This window comes from Mobula birostris, chromosome 12 (assembly GCF_030028105.1).
Source record: "Mobula birostris isolate sMobBir1 chromosome 12, sMobBir1.hap1, whole genome shotgun sequence".
Classification (NCBI taxonomy): Eukaryota; Metazoa; Chordata; class Chondrichthyes; order Myliobatiformes; family Myliobatidae; genus Mobula; species Mobula birostris.
This window is the reverse complement of record NC_092381.1, coordinates 29,407,207-29,428,952: the sequence shown is the minus strand read 5'-3', so window position 1 is coordinate 29,428,952 and position 21,746 is coordinate 29,407,207. Positions and strand designations below refer to the sequence as shown.

The 21,746-nt window shown below is 41.6% G+C and overlaps 2 protein-coding genes across 2 annotated transcripts in view; one reads left to right on the top strand and one right to left on the bottom strand.

The window, feature by feature from the left end:
- Window positions 1-17,255, bottom strand: part of szt2 (SZT2 subunit of KICSTOR complex) — a 270,175-nt gene extending 252,920 nt beyond the window's left edge. The window contains exons 1-4 of the mRNA XM_072273538.1: window positions 17,126-17,255; window positions 12,433-12,558; window positions 8,026-8,199; window positions 5,160-5,330 (exon numbers count right to left, since the gene is read on the bottom strand). Of these exons, the coding sequence (XP_072129639.1) occupies window positions 5,160-5,330; window positions 8,026-8,199; window positions 12,433-12,558; window positions 17,126-17,152 (498 nt within the window). The 5' untranslated portion in view covers window positions 17,153-17,255. The remainder of the gene's footprint in view (window positions 1-5,159; window positions 5,331-8,025; window positions 8,200-12,432; window positions 12,559-17,125) is intronic.
- Window positions 17,256-17,291: 36 nt separating this feature from the next.
- The window catches only part of med8 (mediator complex subunit 8), a 33,823-nt gene continuing 29,368 nt past the window's right edge, over window positions 17,292-21,746 (top strand). Inside the window, exon 1 of the mRNA XM_072273537.1 lies at window positions 17,292-17,373. Within this exon, the coding sequence (XP_072129638.1) occupies window positions 17,368-17,373 (6 nt within the window). The 5' untranslated portion in view covers window positions 17,292-17,367. The remainder of the gene's footprint in view (window positions 17,374-21,746) is intronic.

Sequence of the window (21,746 nt, the reverse complement as noted above, 5' to 3'; positions counted from 1 at the left end):
ACACTCAATGTTTTAAGAATAGCTTCTTCTTCTCTGCCATCGGATTTCCGAAAAGTCCATGAAAACTACCTCATTATTCGTCTATTATTGCAACCTCGTTTATTATTGCAATTTACAATATTTTTAATGACTTGAGCTGAACTGCTGCCAGAAAACAAAATAAAATCATAACATATGTCAGTGTTAGTAAACCTGATTCTGATTTGGTGCAAGAAAAAAAATGAATTGTTCTGCCCTGGATCTATGTTAATCTTTTAGAAAATGCTTTTATACTGATTTCACTATCAATTTAATCTTCTCAACTATTACCTACATCAGTGGTCCCCAACCACCGGGCCGCAAAGCATGTGCTACCGGGCCGCGAGGAAACGTCATGATTTGGCGATATGAAACGATATAAGTCAGCTGCACCTTTCCTCATTTCCAGTCACGCACTGTTGAACTTGAACAACCCCCCGACCCAGTTGGCTGGTCCCACAAGAATACTGTCAATATTAAACTGGTCCACAGTGCAAAAAAGGTTGGGGCCCCCTGACCTACATGGATACAACATGAATGCAGCAAATACCCATTAACATTAAAATAGATAATGATGGAAATATTCAGTGGTTCAGTCAGCATTTGTTGAGCGGGAAAGAAAATTACGCTTCATGTGAATTATACTTCTTAAGAAATATTAACTATCTTGCTCTCCCTGCATCGGCCCTGACCTGCTGAATATTCAAATTATTTTCTGTTTCTATAACTCTACTAGGTGTTTTTTATCGGCCGCCCAATAACAGGGATATCGAGGAGCAGATAGGGATACAGATCCTGGAAAGGTGTAATAATAACAACAGAGTTGTCGTGGTGGGAGATTTTAATTTCCCAAATATAGATTGGCATCTCCCTAGAGCAAGGGGTTTAGATGGGGTGGAGTTTGTTAGGTGTGTTCAGGAAAGTTTCTTGACACAAAATGTAGAAACATAGAAAATAGGTGCAGGAGTAGGCCATTCGACCCTTCGAGGCTGCACCGCCATTCAGTATGATCATGGCTGATCATCCAACTCAGAACCCTGTACCAGCCTTCCCTCCATACCCCCTGATCCCTTTAGCCACAAAAGCCATATCTAACTCCCTCTTAAATATAGCCAATGAACTGGCCTCAACTGTTTCCTGTGGCAGAGAATTCCACAGATTCACCACTCTCTGTGTGAAGAAGTTTTTCCTAATCTCGGTCCTAAAAGGCTTCCCCTTTATCCTCAAACTGTGACCCCTCGTTCTGGACTTCCCCAACATCGGGAACAATCTTCCTGCATCTAGCCTGTACAATCCCTTTAAGATTTTATACGTTTCAATCAGATTCCCCCCTCAATCTTCTAAATTCCAACGAGTATAAGCCTAGTTCACCCAGTCTTTCATCATATGAAAGTCCTGCCATCCCAGGAATCAATCTGGTGAACCTTCTTTGTACTCCCTCTATGGCAAGGATGTCTTTCCTCAGATTAGGGGACCAAAACTGCACACAATACTCCAGGTGTGGTCTCACCAAGGCCTTGTACAACTGCAGTAGTACCTCCCTGCTCCTGTACTCGAATCTTCTTGTTATAAATGCCAGCATACCATTCGCCTTTTTCACCGCCTGCTGTACCTGCATGCCCACTTTCAATGACTGGTATATAATGACACCCAGGTCTCGTTGCACCTCCCCTTTGCCTAATCAGCCACCATTCAGATAATAATCTGTTTTCCTGTTTTTGCCACCAAAGTGGATAACTTCACATTTATCCACATTAAATTGCATCTGCCATGAATTTACCCACTCACCTAACCTATCCAAGTCACCCTGCATCCTCTTAGCCTCCTCCTCACAGTTAACACTGCCACCCAGCTTCGTGTCATCCACAAACTTGGAGATGCTGCATTTAATTCCCTCATCCAAGTCACTAATATATATTGTAAACAACTCGGGTCCCAGCACTGAGCCTTGTGGTACCCCACTAGTCACTGCCTGCCATTCTGAAAAGGTCCCGTTTATTCCCACTCTTTGCTTCCTGTCTGCCAACCAATTCTCTATCCACATCAATACCTTACCCCCAATACCATGTGCTTTAGGTTTGCACACTAATCTCCTGTGTGGGACCTTGTCAAAAGCCTTTTGAAAATCCAAATATACCACATCCACTGGTTCTCCCCTATCCACTCTACTAGTTACATCCTCAAAAACATCCTTGTAGATAAGCCTACAAGAGGAGATGACTGTACTTGATATGTTATTGGGAAATGAACCTGGTCAGGTGTCAGCTCACTCAGTGGGAGAGCAGTTTGGAGATACTGATCATAATTTTATCTCCTTTACCATAGCACTGGAGAGAGAAAGGAACAGACAAGTCAGAAAAGCGTTTAATTGGAGTAAGGGGAATTATGAGGCTATCAGGCAGGAACTTGGAAGCTTAAATTGGGAACAGATGTTCTCAGGGAAAGGTACAGAAGAAATGTGGCAAATGTTCAGGGATATTTGTGTGGAGTTCTGCATAGGTAAGTTCCAGTGAGACAGGGAAGTTATGGTAAGGGACAGGTACCGTGGTGTACAAGGACTGTAGTAAATCTAGTCAAGAGGGAAAGCTTACGAAAGGTTCAGAGAGCTAGGTAATGTTAGAGATCTAGAAGATCATAAGGCTAGCAGGAAGGAACTTAAGAAAGAAATTAGGAGAGCCAGAAGGGGCCATGAGAAGGCCTTGGCGGGCAGGATTAAGGAAAACCCCAAGGCATTCTACAAGTATGTGAAGAGCAAGAGGATAAGACGTAAAAGAATAGGACCTATCAAGTGTGACAGTGAGAAAGTGTGTATGGAACTGGAGGAAACAGCAGAGGTACTTAATGAATACTTTACTTCAGTATTCACTATGGAAAAGGATCTTGGTGATTGTAGTGATGACTTGCAGCGGACTGAAAAGCCTGAGCATTTAGATATTAAGAAAGAGAATGTGCTGGAGCTTTTGGAAAGCATCAAGTTGGATAAGTCGGCGGTACCAGATGAAATGTACCCCAGGCTACTGTGGAAGGCGAGGGAGGAGATTGCTGAGCCTCTGGCGATGATCTTTGCATCACCAATGGGGACAGGAGAGGTTCCGGGGGATTGGAGGGTTGCGGGTATTGTTCCCTTATTCAAGAAAAGAGAGTAGAGATAGCCCAGGAAATTATAGACCAGTGAGTCTTGCTTCAGTGGTTGGTAAGTTGACGAAGATGATCCTGAGAGGCAGCATTTATGAACATTTGGAGAGGTATAATATGATTAGGAATAGTCATCATGGCTTGTCAAGGTCAGGTCGTGTCTTACGAGCCTGATTGAATTTTTTGCGAATGTGACTAAACACATTGATGAAGGAAGAGTAGTAGATGTAGTGTATATGGATTTCAGCAAGGCATTTGATAAGGTACCCCATGCAAGGCTTATTGAGAAAGTAAGGAGGCATGGGATCCAGGGGAAATTGCTTTGTGGATCCAGAACTTGCTTGCCCACAGAAGGCAAAGAGTGGTTGTAGACGGGTCATATATTGCATGGAGGTCAGTGACCAGTGATGTGCCTCAGGGATCTGTTCTGGGCCCCATACTCTTTGTGATTTTCATAAATGATCTGGATGAGGAAGTGGAGGGATGGGTTAGTAAGTTTGCTGATGACACAAAGGTTGGGGGTGTTGTGGATAGTGTAGAGGGCTGTCAGAGGTTGCAGCGGGACATTGATAAGATGCAAAACTGGGCTGAGAAGTGGCAGATGGAGTTCAACTCAGATAAGTGTGAAGTGGTTCATTTTGATGGATATGATGGCAGAATACAGTATTAATGGTAAGACTCTTGGCAACATGGAGGATCAGGGGGATCTTGGGGTCCAAGTCCATAGGACACTCAAAGCAGCTGTGCAGGTTGACTCTGTGGTTAAGAAGGCATACGGTGTAATGGCCTTCATCAATCGTGGAATTGAATTTAGAAGCCAAGAGGTAATGTTGCAGCTATATAGGACCCTGGTCAGACCCCACTTGGAGTACTGTGCTCAGTTCTGGTCGCCTCACTACAGGAAGGATGTGGAAACCATAGAAAGGGTGCAGAGGAGATTTACAAGGATGTTGCCTGGATTGGGGAGCATGCCTTATCAGAACAGTTTGAGTGAACTCAGCCTTTTCTCCTTGGAGCGATGGAGGATGAGAGGTGACCTGATAGAGGTGTATAATATGATGAGAGGCATTGATCCTGTGGATAGTCAGAGGCTTTTTTTACAGGACTGAAATGTCTGCCACAAGAGGGCACAGGTTTCAGGTGCTTGGGAGTAGGTACAGAGGAGATGTCAAGGATAAGTTTTTTTATGCAGAGAGTGGTGAGTGCGTGGAATGGGCTGCCAGCAATGGTGGTGGAGGCGGATACGATAAGGTCTTTTAAGAGACTTTTGGATAGGTATATGGAGCTTAGAAAAATAGATCTATGGGAAACCCTAGTAATTTCTAAGGTAGGGACATGTTTGGCACAACTTTGTGGGCCAAAGGGCCTGAATTGTGCTATAGGTTTTCTATGTTCCTATGTTTTTTCTATCAGATTTTAAGCATGTGCTCTATCTTCACTTTTGTTCTGCACAAACATTAGTTTCATCATACCTTTTTCAGATGCTGCAATTTGTTTTTGAGCATGTGTTTAAAAAAATCTACCTTATCACTTTAATATTATAGTTATAGGGTGACGGGATGGAGATACTTCTCCACCAAAGGAGGTGTAAGGCACTCCTTCCCTCCGCTAGCTTGCAGGTCACTCTTGGGCAAGGTGTAGGTCCTGACTGGCTCCCGATCAGGGTCACATGAAGCCGTGTGAGCAGGTGGTAGATGGTACATATCACAAGTCCTGATTATGCGACCACCGGACAATCTCTGAAGTGTACTGCTAATGGCTGGCTTGGAAAGAAACTGTCCAGAAGAAGGCATTGGCAAACCACTTCTGTAGAAAAATTTGTCAAGAACAATCATGGTCAAAGACCATGATCACCTATATCATACGACATGGAACATGATGATGATGATGGTGATGAAGATGACTGTAGCTTGAATTCACTAACACAACGTTAGGAATTTATATATAATAGGCACCCTCAGGCAAGGTAAAAAAGGGTCTTAGAAATTAAAAAAACAAGTGCCCACCTGGTGAGTTTGAAGTCCTATGATGGAAGAATAAGCAAGGATCGTAATGAAGATCTCAGGCTGAAACAATATGTCTGTACCTGGGACCTTAAATGGTCGCAATAATTCCACTAAACACCTCGAGAGTGCATGAAATACTTCATCAAAAATCAGCTCACCAGTGGAGTCATCCTGTGAAACAAATGAGAACATTCACTTAAATTGAGGAATAAGTATCTGTTGGAAGAGGGGAAAAACACAATAAGCTTCAAAAATGTACATATTTGCATACTAGAATAGCAGGCATGATTGAGAATAAAAAAACTCTTGCATTTATAAGGTATCTTTCACATCTCCTTTGTTACTTCTGGGACACCAAAAATTGTACAATACATCAAAAGCACATTATTGGCTAGAAAATGCTTTGGAACATCCTGAAAGAGAATGAAAAAGACTTCTTCAAAAAAACTCTATCAAGGCTATATGACATTAACTTCCAAACACAAATTCATACTGACTGCCCCTAATCAGGCTGTTTTTCTGAATGTGAGAAAATTTTATCTTTTAAACTTTCTCCAGTAATTTCCCAACACTGACGCAAGCCTCAGCAACTGTTCCTGATTTGTTTCAATTGCACTTCTTAAATAGACTAACTGGGACTTTTCCTGTGGCTAAAGAGGGTACAAAGATTTCTGGCATTTTAATTTATTATCACATAAATAGGCAGCCATAAATTTCAAAACGCTACAAGACATGAGCATTCCTGTGGTATTCGGCTATCCACAATCCTTTCACTCAGCATAACATTACATTAGTTGCTTGACATACAAGCAAACAGATAAGATAAAACTACTCACAATTATAGTTCAATATAAATTTCCAAAATGGCCATTAAATTTTAAAAGCAGCATTTACATTAGTTTTAAACACCTGGCTAGCAGATTTTCCCTATCTTTTATATTGATATCAGTTTTATTGCACATTTAGATTTACATTAGTCGCATTGAAACACAGTGAAAAGCGTAATTTGTGTTAACAAATCAACACAATCAGAGTATATGCTGGGGCAGCCTGCATTTAAAGGAGGAAGGGAGCTACAAAATAGATTTGAGAAACACTTTGGTCATTTTTATTTCTATTTTATGCAAAAATTACCACATAGCATTAAAACACTATCAATAGAAAGCCGGGATAATGGCAAAATTCATATAATTGTGCAAGTGTATGAAGCCACTTCAGTTTGTGGTCAAGCAAGGAAGGAGCTGCAAAATATCTCAGCTATCGCTAAAAATATGCCTTTAAAAAAAAGGTATGTTTAGTGTATTAAAACATCTCAATGGAGTGCAAGCAAACCAAACTCATCACAGTACCACATACTGTGAAATCAAGTAATCAAAAGTTAGGCCAAAGAAATTGGTTTTGATTATAGCAGCAAGGAGTGGTTTTGGATTTATCAGAAGACGACACAAATAAGCTGAACACATTTAACAATCTACTTTTGTATCAGTGAAAGACCAAAATAAAAAAGAATATATTGAGCAATAAACACAAAATGCTGGACGAACTGAGGTGGCATATATGGAAGGGAATAAACAGTCAACATTCTGGGCCAAGAATCTTCTTTCGGACTGGAAAGGGAGGGGTGCAGAAGCCAGAATAAGGAGAGGAGAGGGGAAGGAATACAAGCTGACAGGCAATAGGTGAGACCAGGCAAGGTGGAAGGTGGGGGAGTAGGGAGGTTTGAAATAAGTTGAGAGGGGATAAATAGGGCTGAGAAAGATTGAATCTAATAGGACCATGGAAAAAAGGGAAGCAGAACCAGAAGTTGATGTGCAGATGAAAAGAAGAGAAAGGTGAGAGGGTAACTTGAATTGGGAATGGAAAAAAAAAGGAGGGAGAGAAATCATCATAAGTAATAGAAATCTATGTTCATTTCATCTGCTTGGAGGCTATCCAGACAGAGGATGAGGGAATGTTCCTCCAACCTGAGTTCGGCGTCATCACGACAGTACAGGAGGGCAAGAACAGACATGTGAGAATGGGAATGAGAAGTTGAATTGAAATGGATGGCCTCTGGGAAATCCCGCCTTTTGCGACGGACGGAGCAAAAGTGCTCAACAAAGAAGTCCCCAAAACTGCATTTGGTCTCACCAATGGAGAGGAGGTGGCACCAGAAGTGCCGGATGCAACAGGTGACCTTGACAGAATATATTGTTCACTGGGTGGAACACCTGTGCAAGATCACTCAATCACAAACTGAGATCACTAGATTCTGCACAAAACTTGACATGTACCAGGCAGTAATATCTTAAAAATCAAAAAGACCCAAGACAACAGGCACAAGGACTCTAACCGAATGCAGCAAAGCCTTTGTATAAAATATTAAACCAATTAATTCTAAAACCCCTTTAAATTACTCTGATTCTCAATTATAATGTGAACTTTATGGAGGCAGCACGGTAACATAGTGGTTAGCCCAACACTTTGCAGCAGCCAGCTGTAAGAATGAGGTTCAATTCCCTCCACTATCTGTAAGGAGTTTGTATGTTCTCTGTACGATCGCCTGGGTTTCTTCTTGCATTTCAAAGACAGAGTTAGAATCAGTGAGCTGTGGGCATACAATGCCGTGACTGGAAGCATGGCAGCTCTTGTGGGCTGCCCGGCACAATCTTTGCTGATTTGACTTGATGCTAAATAATGCATTTCATTGTAGTTCTGATGTACATGTGACAAATAAAACCAAACTTTAACTTTTGTATGAACTAACAGGAAAAAGCTATGTCTATTGTGTCATTAATAAAAGCTGTCAACCAGAGTTGTCAATTAAATTCAGATGCACAGTTATCTAATGTTCACTTTAACTCTCTTTCCAATGACAATTACTTACCACAATCCCTGTGGATGGACTAAGATCCAATACAACAACAAAACGGTATCGCTGAGCAAGAAAGGTGATATGGGTTGAAGGTACTAACTGATAAGTATGAGCAGAAACAGGTTCACCCTGCTGCCATCCCTTTGGTAGGACACTTAAAATATCTAGTTCATTCTTGGAGTTGAGCTATAAAGAAAAAGACAAATTTTCAATGTCACATGGTATTGTTAGAAAACATTTCATTTCAAAGAGCTGCAATTCTCCTTTCCATCTAACCATATAACAATTACAGCACGGAAACAGGCCATCTCGGCCCTTCTAGTCTGTGCCAAACTCCTACCTAGTTCCACCGACCTGCACTCAGCCTATAACCCTCCATTCCTTTCCTGTCCATATAGCTGTCCAATTTAACTTTAAATGACAACATCGAACCTGCCTCAATCATTTCTGCTGGAAGCTCGTTCCACGCAGCTACACTCTCTGAGTAAAGAAGTTCCCCCTCATGTTACCCCTAAACTTTTGCCCTTTAACTCTCAACTCATGTCCTCTTGTTTGAATCTCCCCCACTCTCAATGGAAAAAGCCTGTCCACGTCAACTCTATCTATCCCCTCATAATTTTAAATACCTCTATCAAGTACCCCCTCAACCTTCTACACTCCAAAGAATAAAGACCTAACTTGTTCAACCTTTCTCTGTAACTTAGGAGATGAAACCCAGGCAACATTTTAGTAAATCTTCTCTGTACTCTCTCAATTTTATTGACATCTTTCCTATAATTCAGTGACCAGAACTGTATACAATACTCCAAATTTGGCCTTACCAATGCCTTGTACAATTTCAACATTACATCCCAACTCCTATACTCAATGCTCTGATTAATAAAGGCCAGCATACCAAAAGCTTTCTTCACCACCCGATCCACATGAGATTCCACCTTCAGGGAACTATGCACCATTATTCCTAGATCCCTCTGTTCTACAGCATTCTTCAATGCCCTACCATTTACCATGTATGTCCTATTTTGATTAGTCCTACCAAAATGAAGCACCTCACATTTTTCAGCATTAAACTCCATCTGCCATCTTTCAGCCCACTCTTCTAACTGGCCTACATCTCTCTGCAAGCTTTGAAAACCTACTTCATTATCCACAATTCCACCCTTCTTAGTATCATCTGCACACTTACTCATCCAATTTACCACCCCATCCTCCAGATCATTAATATATATGACAAACAACATTGGACCCAGTACAGATCCCTGAAGCACACCGCTAGACACCATCCTCCAATCTGACAAACAGTTATCCACCACTACTCTCTGGCATCTCCCATCCAGCCACTGCTGAATCCATTTTAGTACTTCGATATTAATACCTAATGATTGAACCTTCCTAACTAACCTTTCGTGTGGAACCTTGTCAAAGGCCTTACTGAAGTCCATATAGACAACATCCACCACTTTACCCTCGTCAACTTTCCTAGTAACCTCTTCAAAAAATTCAATAAGATTTGTCAAACATGACCTTCCATGCACAAATCCATGTTGGCTGTTCCTAATCCAGACCTGTCTATCCAGATAATTATATATACCATCCCTAAGAATACTTTCCATCAATTTACCCACCACTGACGCCAAACTCACAGGCCGATAATTGCTAGGTTTACTCTTAGAACCCTTTTTAAACAATGGAACCACATGTGCAACACGCCAATCCTCCAGCACCATCCCCGTTTCTAATGACATTTGAAATATTTCTGTCAGAGCCCCTGCTATTTCCACACTAACTTCCCTCAAGGTCCTAGGGAATATCTTGTCCGGACCTGGAGACTTATCCACTTTTATCTTCCTTAAAAGCGCCAGTACTTCCTCTTCTTTAATCATCATAGTTTCCATAACTACCCTACTTGTTTCCTTTATCTTACACAATTCAATATCCTTCTCCTTAGTGAATACCGAAAAAAAAGAAATTGTCCAAAATCTCCCCATCTCTTTTGGCTCCGCACATAGCCATCCACTCTGATTCTCTAAGGGACCAATTTTGTCCCTCACTATCCTTTTGCTATTAATATAACTGTAGAAACCCTTTGGATTTATTTTCACCTTACTTGCCAAAGCAGCCTCGTATCTTCGTTTAGCTTTTCTAATTTATTTCTTAAGATTCTTTATATTCCTCGAGCACCTCATTAACTCCAACCTGCCTACATTTATTGTAGATCTCACTCTTTTTCCAAACCAAGTTCCCAATATCCCTTGAAAACCATGGCTCTCTCAAACTTTCAACCTTTCCTTTCAACCTAACAGGAATATAAAGACCCTGTACCCTCAAAATTTCACCTTTAAATGACCTCTAGTTCTGTATTACATCCTTCCCATAAAACAAATTGTCCCAATCCACTCCTTCTAAATCCTTTTGCATCTCCTCAAAGTTAGCCTTTCTCCAATCAAAAATCTCAACCCTGGGTTCAGTCCTATCCTTCTCCATAATTATATTGAAACTAATGGTATTGTGATCACTGGACCCGAAGTGCTCCCCAACACAAACCTCCGTCACCTGCACTGTCTCATTGCCTAAAAGGAGATCCAACACTGCCCCTTCTCTAGTTGGTACTTTATGTATCACAACCTTGTGCTTACTACAAATATCTGCTATCTCCGTACAAATTTGCTCCTCCAATTCTCAGTCCCCATTAGGTGGTCCATAATACACCCTTATAAGCGTCACTACACCTTTCCCATTCCTCAATTCCACCTAAATAGCCTCCCTAGATAAGTCCACTAATCTATCCTGCCAGAGTACCGCTGTTATATTTTCTCTGACAAGCAATGCAACACCTCCCCCTCTTGCCCCTCCGATTCTATCACAGCTGAAGCAACGATATCCTGCAATATTTAGTTGCCAATCACACCCCTCTTGCAACCATGTTTCACTAATAGCTACAACATCATATTTCCAGGTATCAATCCATGCTCTAAGCTCATCCACCTTTCTTACAATGCTCCTAGCATTAAAATAGATGCATTTAAGAAACTCTCCACCTCTTACTCTCTGTTTATCCTTAATGCAGCAAACAACTTTGTTATCTTTTTCATCCTTCTTCCCTACGTCTTTGGTCTGAGTGCTCCCGATCTCTGTCCCCTGCCTATCCTCACACACTGTCTACTGGCTTTCTCTATTTGTGAACTAACCTCCTCTCTCCTAGTCTCTTAAATTTGATTCCCACCCTCCAACCATTCTAGTTTAAAGTCACCTCAGTCGCCTTCGCAAATCTCCCCACCAGGATATTGGTCCCTCTAGGATTCAAGAGTAACCCGTCCTTTTTGTACAGGTCACATCTGTGCCAAAAGAGGTCCCAATGATCCAGAAACTTGAATCCCTGCCCCCTGCTCCAATCCCTCAGCCACGCATTTATCTTCCACCTCATTGCATTCCTACTCTTTCCTAGACAAACGAAACAACAACCCTGGTGTAAAACTGGTATATATCTAATACATTAAGTACAGCATTGCAACTTGCGAGAAATTCTTTAATCAACATGCAAACTGGCATAAAACAACCTTTGAAGATTTCTTTTATTATAACAACTTAACAAAATATACAAAACGGAAATTCCTGTTGTGACATTTTCTTAGGTGAAAACTTAGTTTTAGACTCCCCTTCACAATGCCACTCATATTTTCAAAAATTTCTATAAGGAAGCTACCGCCCCCCTCCCTTCTTCTGTGTTCCAAGGAATAAAGACATCTTGCTATAATTCACGGATGGTAACATCCTTTCTGCACTCTTTCCAGTTTAACTACGCCTTTCCTGTAACAGGGTGACCACAGTACTCCAAGCACAGCCTTATGAATAACTTGTACAACTGCAGAATAACTTTGCAGCTCCTTTCCTCAATATCCTGAATGATGAAGGCCAACGTGCTGAACAGCATTTTCACCACCCAGTCTAGCCACAACGCTGCTTCCAATAAACTATGCACTTATAATGCTTGGTCCTTCTGTTTCATTACACTCCCTAGTACCCTACCATTCGTAGTATAAGTACGATGCTGGCTGTCTTTCCAACACACATCACCTCACACTAATGAAATCAGACATGTCTTACATTTCTGAGACAGAGATAATAAAAAGGTTAATGAAACCTTTTTCATAAGGCATGAGGAAGTATAACAAGTTCCACATTTTTAGAGTATTTTTTCTACTAAACAGCCATACTGAAATTGATATTACAGGAAATTTAGTTTCAATTGCCTCTGCTTATTGGTTGCATGATGCTGAGCCATACAGATTAAAGATATCCTTGTTTCAGTCCAAGATACAATTGAATAAATATGCCCATCTGGGCTGGGCACTAAAGAAATAATGTCCTGCTTCACATTCTTTTTAAGCAAATCCCATCTTCCCCCATCCATTTACTCACAAGCTCTGAGTGAGACATTGGTTGAATATTTTGATTGAGCTTGCTGAGAAACCAAGCTAACCGCACATTCCGGGAAATCCGGTATTCCTTCTTCATAAGCAAGAAAACTTGTCCTGCTTCCTCCACCTGTAAAAATAAAACTGAGGTAAATATCACAGAATACAGGAAAATCCCTTGGACCACAGGAAGTCCCATGAAAACACTGGACCAGAAGCAAACTTTTTTTCTTAAAACACTGCTTTTCCTACCACTTAATGAGGCCATGATTTATTTGTCACCCATTCCTTTCACCCAACTTCTCACCACTTCACTGCACATAAAAGGTGCTAAAATTAACAACGGGACGAGAATCAAGTGCTACTTGCAGAAGAAACTTCCAAATTTCTAATATTCTTTACCTGCAGAGGTATTTCCTAACTGCAGTCCTAGAAAGTCTAGCTCTTATTTCTAGTAAATTTCTTTCTGGTGTGTTGCAAGACTCAGCAACAAGGAAGGTACTTTCTCCTCGTTATCAGTTCCTCTTAGCACTAACTAATATAAAAGCATTTATTGAGGCTTTATAAGGCCTCACCTGGAGTACTGCGAGAAGTTTTGGGTCCCTTATTAAGAAAGGATGTGCCGGCATTGGAGAGGGTCTAGAGGAGATTAACCTACCTGGAGCGTATTTGGGCTGTGAGGGGAAACCAAAGGACCAGAAAATAAACACACAATCCACAGGGAGGACATAGAGACTCCTTACAGAGGATGCTGTGACTGAATTCCAACACCCCGAGCTGTAGTAATTTTTAGCCAGAGGGTGGTGAATATGTGGACTTCATTGCCACAGACAGCTGTGGAGGCCGTATCATTGGGTATAGTTAAAGCAAAGGTAAATTCTAGATTAGTAAGAATGTCGAAGATTGCAGAGAAAATGGGATTTGATAAATCAGCCATGATGGAATGGCGGAACAGACTCAGTGGGCCAAATTAAATAATTCTGTTTCTACGTCTTATAGAATATATACTTTAAGACTAAATAATTTCTTGACCCTCAAATAAATGTAAATATTTGAATTATTTTTCAGGATAACTTGTGATAATGCTGTTCAGCCAACAAGTTTGAGGTGAGGCAGAGCCTATATTCCACAGCAAACAGTCACTTATACAGCAAAGTTAATTTACTCAGAAAACTGAGAAACTTTTCTCTAGTTTCATTATTGAAAGATTGCAAAGTTGCAGGGCCTGTTTTAAAATGTATGCACTTCTGCATTTTATTTCCTCTGATTAACACAAAAGACTATTTTAAGATTCAATTGATAATTTTGGCTAGAAAATTTTTTTAAATATCTTTGTTACTAAGACATAGTCAAAACACTTGTGTCTCAACCTTCTGTTGAAGGTGATAAACACTCCAATAAATCCTAAAATGAGAGCAATTCAATAAATGTGAAAGATTAGAGTTGCCAATTCCATCTAATGCTGACTGAAGACCAAAAAAAAACCTGGTTAAATAAAATTCTTTCAAGACCATGGTAGCTTAGTTTGTATTTTAGAAACATCCAAACATGTAGCTTAAACACATCAAATATATTTCTCAGACAGCACAACTGAATATTCAGTTAACTCTATGCACCATCTAGATAGATAGATACTTTACTGATCCCGAAGGAAATTACAGTGTCACAGTAGCATTACAAATGCACAGTTATAAATATTAGAAGAGAAGTATAAAGAATAAAACTAAGTTACCTCAAACAGTCTAACGGGGGGGGGGGGGGGGGTGTCATCATTTCCCTGGCTATAGGTTGACTCATTATAGAGCCTAATAGCCGCGGGTAAGAAGGACTTCATATTGCGCTCTTTAAAGCAGCACAGTCATTTTAGTCTATTACTAAAAGTGCTCTTCATGACCTGATAAGAGGAGAATTGCTGTTTTCTTTTTTAATATATATGACATACTAGCTTAACATTATGTATGATTTTGATAATGTCTATTTCAATCTCTTTGTATTGTTATTGATATATATATATATTTGAGATAATTCTCCACTTGTTTGTATTTATATTCCTTTTAAATCAATAAAAAGATTAATAAAGAAAAGTAAAAGTGCTCCTCTGTTCAGCCAAGGTAGCATGCAGATGGTGAGAAACATTATCCAGAATTGCAGGATTTTTCGTAGGGTCCTTTGTTCTACCACAGTCTCCAGTTTGTCCAGTTTGAGCAATAACAGAGCCAGCCTTTCTAATCAGTTTATTGAGCCTACTGGCATCACCCATGTTGATGCCATTACCCCAGCACACCACCGCATAGAAGATTGTACTAGTGACAACAGAGTGGTAGAACATGTGAAGGAGAGGCCTGCGTACGCCAAAGGACCTTAGGCTCCTCAGGAAGTAGAGGCAACTCTGACCCTTCTTGTACACAGCCTTTGTGTTGGTACTCCACTGAAGTCTGTCATTCAGGTGCACCCCCAGGTACTTGTAGGTCCTCACCACATCCACATCCTCATCCTCATCATCAACAGTAACAGGGAGTAGTGCAGGCTTCCTCCTAGAATCCATCACCATTTCCTTTGTCTTACTGATGTTGAGCTGCAAGTGATTCAGCTTGCACCATTTGACCAAGTCCTCCCCCTGGGTACTGTATTCATCCTCCCTTCATACACCCAACTATTGCTGAGTCATCAGAGAATTTCTGCAGATCACATGACTCAGTGTTGTATCTAAAGTCAGGGGTATACAGAGTAAATAGGAAGGGCGCCATTCCCACTCTGTGGAGGTTAGTTATTGATGGTTTCTCACACTGATACAGCAGCAAAACAGGCCCTTTGGCACACTGCTTCTGTGCTGACCTTCAATCAACCACACTACTTCCATTTCACCCTCCCCACATTCTTATCGATTTCCCACAGATTCTGTTACTCAAGGGGCAATTTACTGCAACTAACCAATCAAATTGCGCATCTTTGTGACGGAGGAACATGGAGTGTGGGAAATCCCACACACTCACAGGGAGAACTTGCAAAATTCCAGACAGACACCAGAAGTCATCTAAAGAAGGCAATACAGTGGCTATACCTTATCAGGAGCTTGAAGAGATTTGGTTTGTCATCTAAAACACTCAAAAACTTCTAGAGACGTACCGTGGAGTGCATTCTGACAGGCTGCATCACTGTCTGGTGTTGGGGGGGAGGGGGTTTACTACACAGGACCGAAAGAAGCTACAGAACCATGTAAAATTAGTCAGCTCCATCTTGAGTACTAGCCTCCGTGGTATCCAAGACATCTTCAAGGGGCGGTGCCTCAGAAAGGTAACATCCATTAAGGACCCCCATCAGCCAGGACATGCCCCCTTATCATTGTTACCATCAGGAATGAGGTACAGAAGCCTGAAAGCACACACTCAGCAATTCAGAAACAGCTCTTTCCCCTCTGCCATCCGATTCCTAAGTGGACATTGAACCCATGAACACTACCTCACTTTTTTTTAAAAAAACATATTATTTCTGTTTCGCACTACTTTTAATCTATTTGACATACATAAACTTATTGTAATTGATTTAACTGTTTTTTTCTTTCTGTGTTATCGTACAATGCATTGTACTGTTGCTGCTAAGTTTACAAATTTCACAACACGTACCAGTGATAATAAACCTGATTCTGATCAAAACTAGGTCCAGGAGCTGAGACAGCACCTCTTCTTTCCACATAACTGTGCACTCTAACTTCAAACTTTCTACCTCAGAATCTGTTGCATTAACATAACATTGCCCTCTCAATATCTGCATGTTCGACAGTTATTGTGATACTTCACTGTCTAATGATAACTAACTGGCTTCCTCTAATATATATGTAAGAAAAGGTTGTGCATTCTCCTCAGAAGAAGAGAATAGAGAAATAACTACAACAATGCGAGATTAGTATTGCTATTTCTGTCTCATGCTGACTGAAGAAAAGAGTGGCTAACCAGGAAAAAAGTAGCCAGCATTGACTTCATAAGGAAAATCTTGCTTACCAAAAGCAGAATTTTTTAAAAGTAGATAATGGAAACACAGTACATGTCATTCCTCTAAATTTCAAAAGGGCCTTCAATCAGGTAGACTACAGAACAAACTCAAAGAATGCAGAGGTATAAAAGCCAAGGAAAATGAGAAGCATTCCACTGCCCCTATAGACCCACCCAGTCTAGACTGGGGTACACACCCACCAAGCCCTTATGTCCAAGGAACACAGAAGCCATGACAAACAGCCCACTCCCACCATGCCCCGTTAACAAGGTACTGTCACCTTTCTCCCAATGTGCATCCTGCCCTCCGTGCATACTGAGCACCACTTCCCTCACCCTGTGTTTGTTTATACACCCACGCCTTGTGCACCTTACATCCTGCCTACACTTTCCCCACTCCCTATACTGACCACCATTACCTTAACTGAATGTAAACCGTACCCCACACCTCGTATATGTTGCATATCATATGTACACCCTGCACCGTGCCCGGTCCACCATTTCCCTAGCGTTATTTACACTGTGCCCCACACCCTGGGCACATCCTGCCACCACGCCCCTCTTGTGTGCCCCATGTCCCCGCACCCCTGTACAGTTTCTGCCCTCACAGCCCCTACACGTGCTGTGTCCTCACTCCGGACCGTCTGTGTTTACATACGACTGACAGTGGCTGCCCCGGCCCATCCCAGCCCCCTGGTACCAGCTTACCTCCGAGTCTCTCTCTGCGCCGGACATGTTGACTGCCCGTTCTCATGCCGGGACCTTCGCCCGCCCGCCCGCCGCTGCCTACCCTCACCAGACGGGATCCCGACAGATCATCCCAACCTGCCGCTGTTTCCTGACCTCTGAACTCCGAACCTGGAAACGGAAGCAGGTCCGGGTTTTTGGAGGCGGAGGACGGAGCGGGCGCCGGTTTCCGTTTCGAGGGCGCTGAGCTGGTGGCGGAGGCGATGCAGGTGAGGCGGCGGGGACCGGGGATCCAGTGTGGGTTTCAGCCTTGAGCCGCTCCCGGATCCGCGGGGTTCCTGGAAATAGCGAAGGCTGCAGGGAAACATTCTCGTATCCGTTTCTGAGGAAAGTCTGGCAGCAACACACCAACTTTCATTCTTCATCCAGCACCTGCAGATTTCCTTGTGTTTTCATTATTCATATAGTCGTTTCTACACAAGAATGCCCCTCTGAGATGCTGACATCTAAACAGCTCTCGTCAACTCACACGACTGATATTAGGTCTTGGTTCACATTGGCATCCTGAAGGAGGTGAGAGAGCCTTAAAGGTGAAGGATGGGAATCACAGCAGCGATTGTAGCTCGTGGACTTATTGAAGTTAGTGAAGTGATGGAGTAGAGGAATTGGATGAGATCCGGTATCTTGGTGGTGGTGGTGGTGGGGGGAAGGGTTACAGAGCTGGAGGATCTATCAGAGGGATAAGATATACCAAGGCTAAACATCAAAGTTCAAAGTACAATTTAGTTATCAAAGTACATACATATCACCGCATACAACCCTGAGATTCTTTTTTTCTGTAGATATACTTAACAAATCTATAGAACGGTAACTGTAAACAGGATCGCTAAATTGTAAACATCAGGAACTGTGAACAAACTGCAGTTAATAAATAGCAATAAATAACGAGCATGGAATAACAAGATAAAAGAGACCTCAAATGAGTGTAGTTATCCCCTTTTGTTCAAGAGCCTGACGGTTGAGGGGTAGTAACTGTTCTTCAACCTGTTGGTGTGAGTGCTGGGGCTCTTGTACCTTCTACCTGATGGCAGCAGCAAGAAAAAAGCATGGCCCGGGTGGTGAGGATCTTTGATGATGGATGCTGCTTTTCTACAGCAACGTTTCATGTAGATGTGCTCGATGGATGGGACGGCTTTACCCATGATGTACTCTGCCAAATATATTACCTTTTGTAGGATTTTCCACTTGAAAGGCATTGGTGTTCCTATACCAGGCCATAACACGGCCAGTCAGCACACCTTCCACCACACATCTATAGAAGTTTGCCAAGGTTTTTGACGACATGCCAAATCTCCACAAACTCCTGCGGAAGTAGAGGCACTGTTGTGCTTTCTTAGCAACTATATTTATATTTTGGGTTCAGGACATGCCCTCTGAGTTAATGACACCCAGGAATTTAAGGTTACTGACCCTCTGAGTTTCCAATGATTACTGACTCATGGACTTCTGGTTTCCCTCTACTGAAGTCTACTATCTGTTCCTTGGTCATATTGACATTGAGTGAGAAGTTGTTGTTATTATACCACTCAGCTAAATTTTCAATCTCCTTCCGGTCTGCTGATTCATCACCAGCTTTGATACAACCCACAACAGTGGTGTCATCAGTAAACTTGAATATGGTGTTGGAGCTGTATTTAACCACACAGACATAGGTGTAAAGCGAGTAGAGCAGGAGGCTAAGCACACATTTCTGTGGTGGTGCTGTGCTGATGGAGATTGTAGAGGAGATGTTTTTGCCAATCCAAACTGACTGGGGAAATCCAAGATCCTATTGCTCAAGGGGTATCACAGTGAATGGCGGTGCTGGCTCGAAGGGCCGAATGGCCCACTCCTGCACCTATTGTCTATTGTATTGAGGCCCTGGCCTTGGAGTTTACTGATTAGTTTAGAGGGGATGATGATGTTAAATGCCTAGCTATAATCTATAAAAAGCATCAGAATATATGCATCTTTGCTACCCTGATGTTTCAGGATTTTGTGAAGAGTAGTGAAATAGCAGCATACACTGGATTAATTCCTTTATTGATAACTATTAGGAACTAATAAATAGTTTTATAGTACTTGAGTAGGGTTGGTAGTGTTCTAATTTGTTATGTTTTTTTTCATTTAAATACATAATTTGTTAATCAGTTTGTCTTTTTTTTGTACCTGTTTTAGATGTATTGGAGTTTTCAGAGCAAAAATTAACAATATGTTTCAGGTTTTTAAACAAGCATTTTGTTGATTTTCCAAATCTTGAGTGTCAGCGAACACAGAAAATTCATAGAAATGCTCTGGCTCCAAATGTGATCTTTTAACCCATTAAATTGTGGCTTCTATTAGAATATTCAGTGTCCATTCTTTCCCTCCATCAGCCAAAATAGCTCATTCTATTCTCTCTCAGTCGGTTTTGGAAATGCCATTGCTCAGATCCTTCTAACATGGGCACTTTCACATCACCTAACATGTTAAACACAGAAAGCCTCGGTCCAAAGTGATTACAGATGAGACTCTGATGTACACATTTTTGATCTCACATGTGCTTCAACATACAGAATCTCATTCTATTGAGATTGTATAGTTGCATACAGTCAATGTTGAGAACGTGGATGACAAATTTTCCTATTCACATCCTCTTCCTCAACACCGGCTGTGCAACTTTACAATCTCATCCAGACGTTTTCCTCTGCACTCTAGCCTCCAACAGTCATTCCTGAGACTCTATCAGTCCTTTCTCCCTCTCAGCTGCTCCCCCTTTACTTGGCTCTTGGGTCCTTCCTCCCCCCCCCCCCCACTCCACCTTTGTTCTTCCAGCCTTCCTCCACTCTCCAGGATCTTTCTTAGGTCAGCAAACCATAACGACTGGAACATAATGAACAAGGAGGACCATTGCTGTTCATAACCTATGTCAACTGTTTGGCTGGAGGGAACAAGTGTCATGTTTCCAAGTTTGCTGATTACATTAAATTAGCTGGAATTGTGGACAGGAAAAATTATGTAAAAACGCTTCAAGGAGATTGAGAAAAGATGAGTGTGTGGACTAAAATGAAAAATCCATTTTGGTGAATATAACAGATTATTATCAATGGGTGAGAGACTAGCTAATGTTAATGTTCACAAGTCTACCTGTACAAAAGAAAGCCTAGATATTAATATAGTAAGTGATGAGGGAGGCAAATGGTATTGTGACATTTTTTAACAAGAAGATGTGAGTGAAGGAATAAAGTATATCTCATTGTAACTATAAAGGACCCTGGAGGTGATTATATAATATGGAACCTGCACCTGGAGCATTGTACACACGAGGAATTCTGCAGATGCTGGAAATTCAAGCAACACACATCAAAGTTGCTGGTGAATGCAGCAGGCCAGGCAGCATCTCTAGGAAGAGGTACAGTCGATGTTTCGGTCCTGACGAAGGGTCTCAGCCCGAAACATCAACTGTACCTCTTCCTAGAGATGCTGCCTGGCCTGCTGCGTTCACCAGCAACTTTGATGTGTGTTGCCTGGAGCATTGTGTACAGTTCCAGATTCCTTATCAAACAATGTATATTATTACTATAGAGGGACTGTTTGGCAAAGATTCACTCAGCTAAGGAGGTGAATTTGCCATGTGAGGAAAAATTTAAGTATAGGGGAATAAGAGGTAATTAAATAAAATTCTTACAGAATTTGGCAGGTGGAGCATGGTTAATCTGGCCGAGGTCTAGAACCAGAGGGTAGAGTCTCAGAATAAGGGGTAAGCCATCTGGAACTGAAAGCAAATTTCTTTACTTGTGTGGTAAATTATTGGCATTCTTCGTCACTCTCCACTGCTGAGGGCTGGGGAGGCTCAGTCACTAAGTTTTTTAATAGATTTCTGGATATTATAATTGTGATGAATCGTGGAGAGGCCTACTTCCTCTTCCATTTCCAATGGTCTGGATGCTGGCTGCCCACTGTATTGAAGAGAGAGAGTGTTTGCCAATTGTCCTTTTCCTCAGTTCCCAGCAGGAGCATTCACTTGATTCAGTTCAAAGCAGATTTCCTCAATTGATTCAGTTCGCATAACCTCCACCAACAGTGAATGCTCCCCATATTCCATATTTGTACTTCCTAGACCTTAATAGCTTTCCTTTACCAATGCTATCTAAACCAGTCATGATCTAGAGTACCTTCATCAAATAAATTTCTTTGAACTTTTTTGCATTGAGAACCACCCCAGTTTCTCCAGCCAGCCTTGTTGCTGAAATCCTTCATACTTAGAACCTTTATAGTGGATCTTTTTTTGCACCTTCATCTTTATTAGTAGTAGCATCAGAGAGTATAAGGTTACACCCAACTGTTTTCATATGATAAGAGAGACAACAAAGTAAGTCTACGTGATAATCTGTTGAAGAGCCCTGCCAGGAATCATTGCAGAAGTTACATCTATTTAGCTTTTTGAACTAAAGAGCTACACTTGATAGTAGACAGTATCACAAGTTGCAACAGACATGCTTAGAGATACCAGTCAAAATGAGAGTACAGAACGCCGTCCTTACAGTGCCTGACCAGCATGGAAAATTCTTTGATGGCATTGCCATGATGCTGTATCAGTAAGCATTTGGCAGTCGAGGGTGCA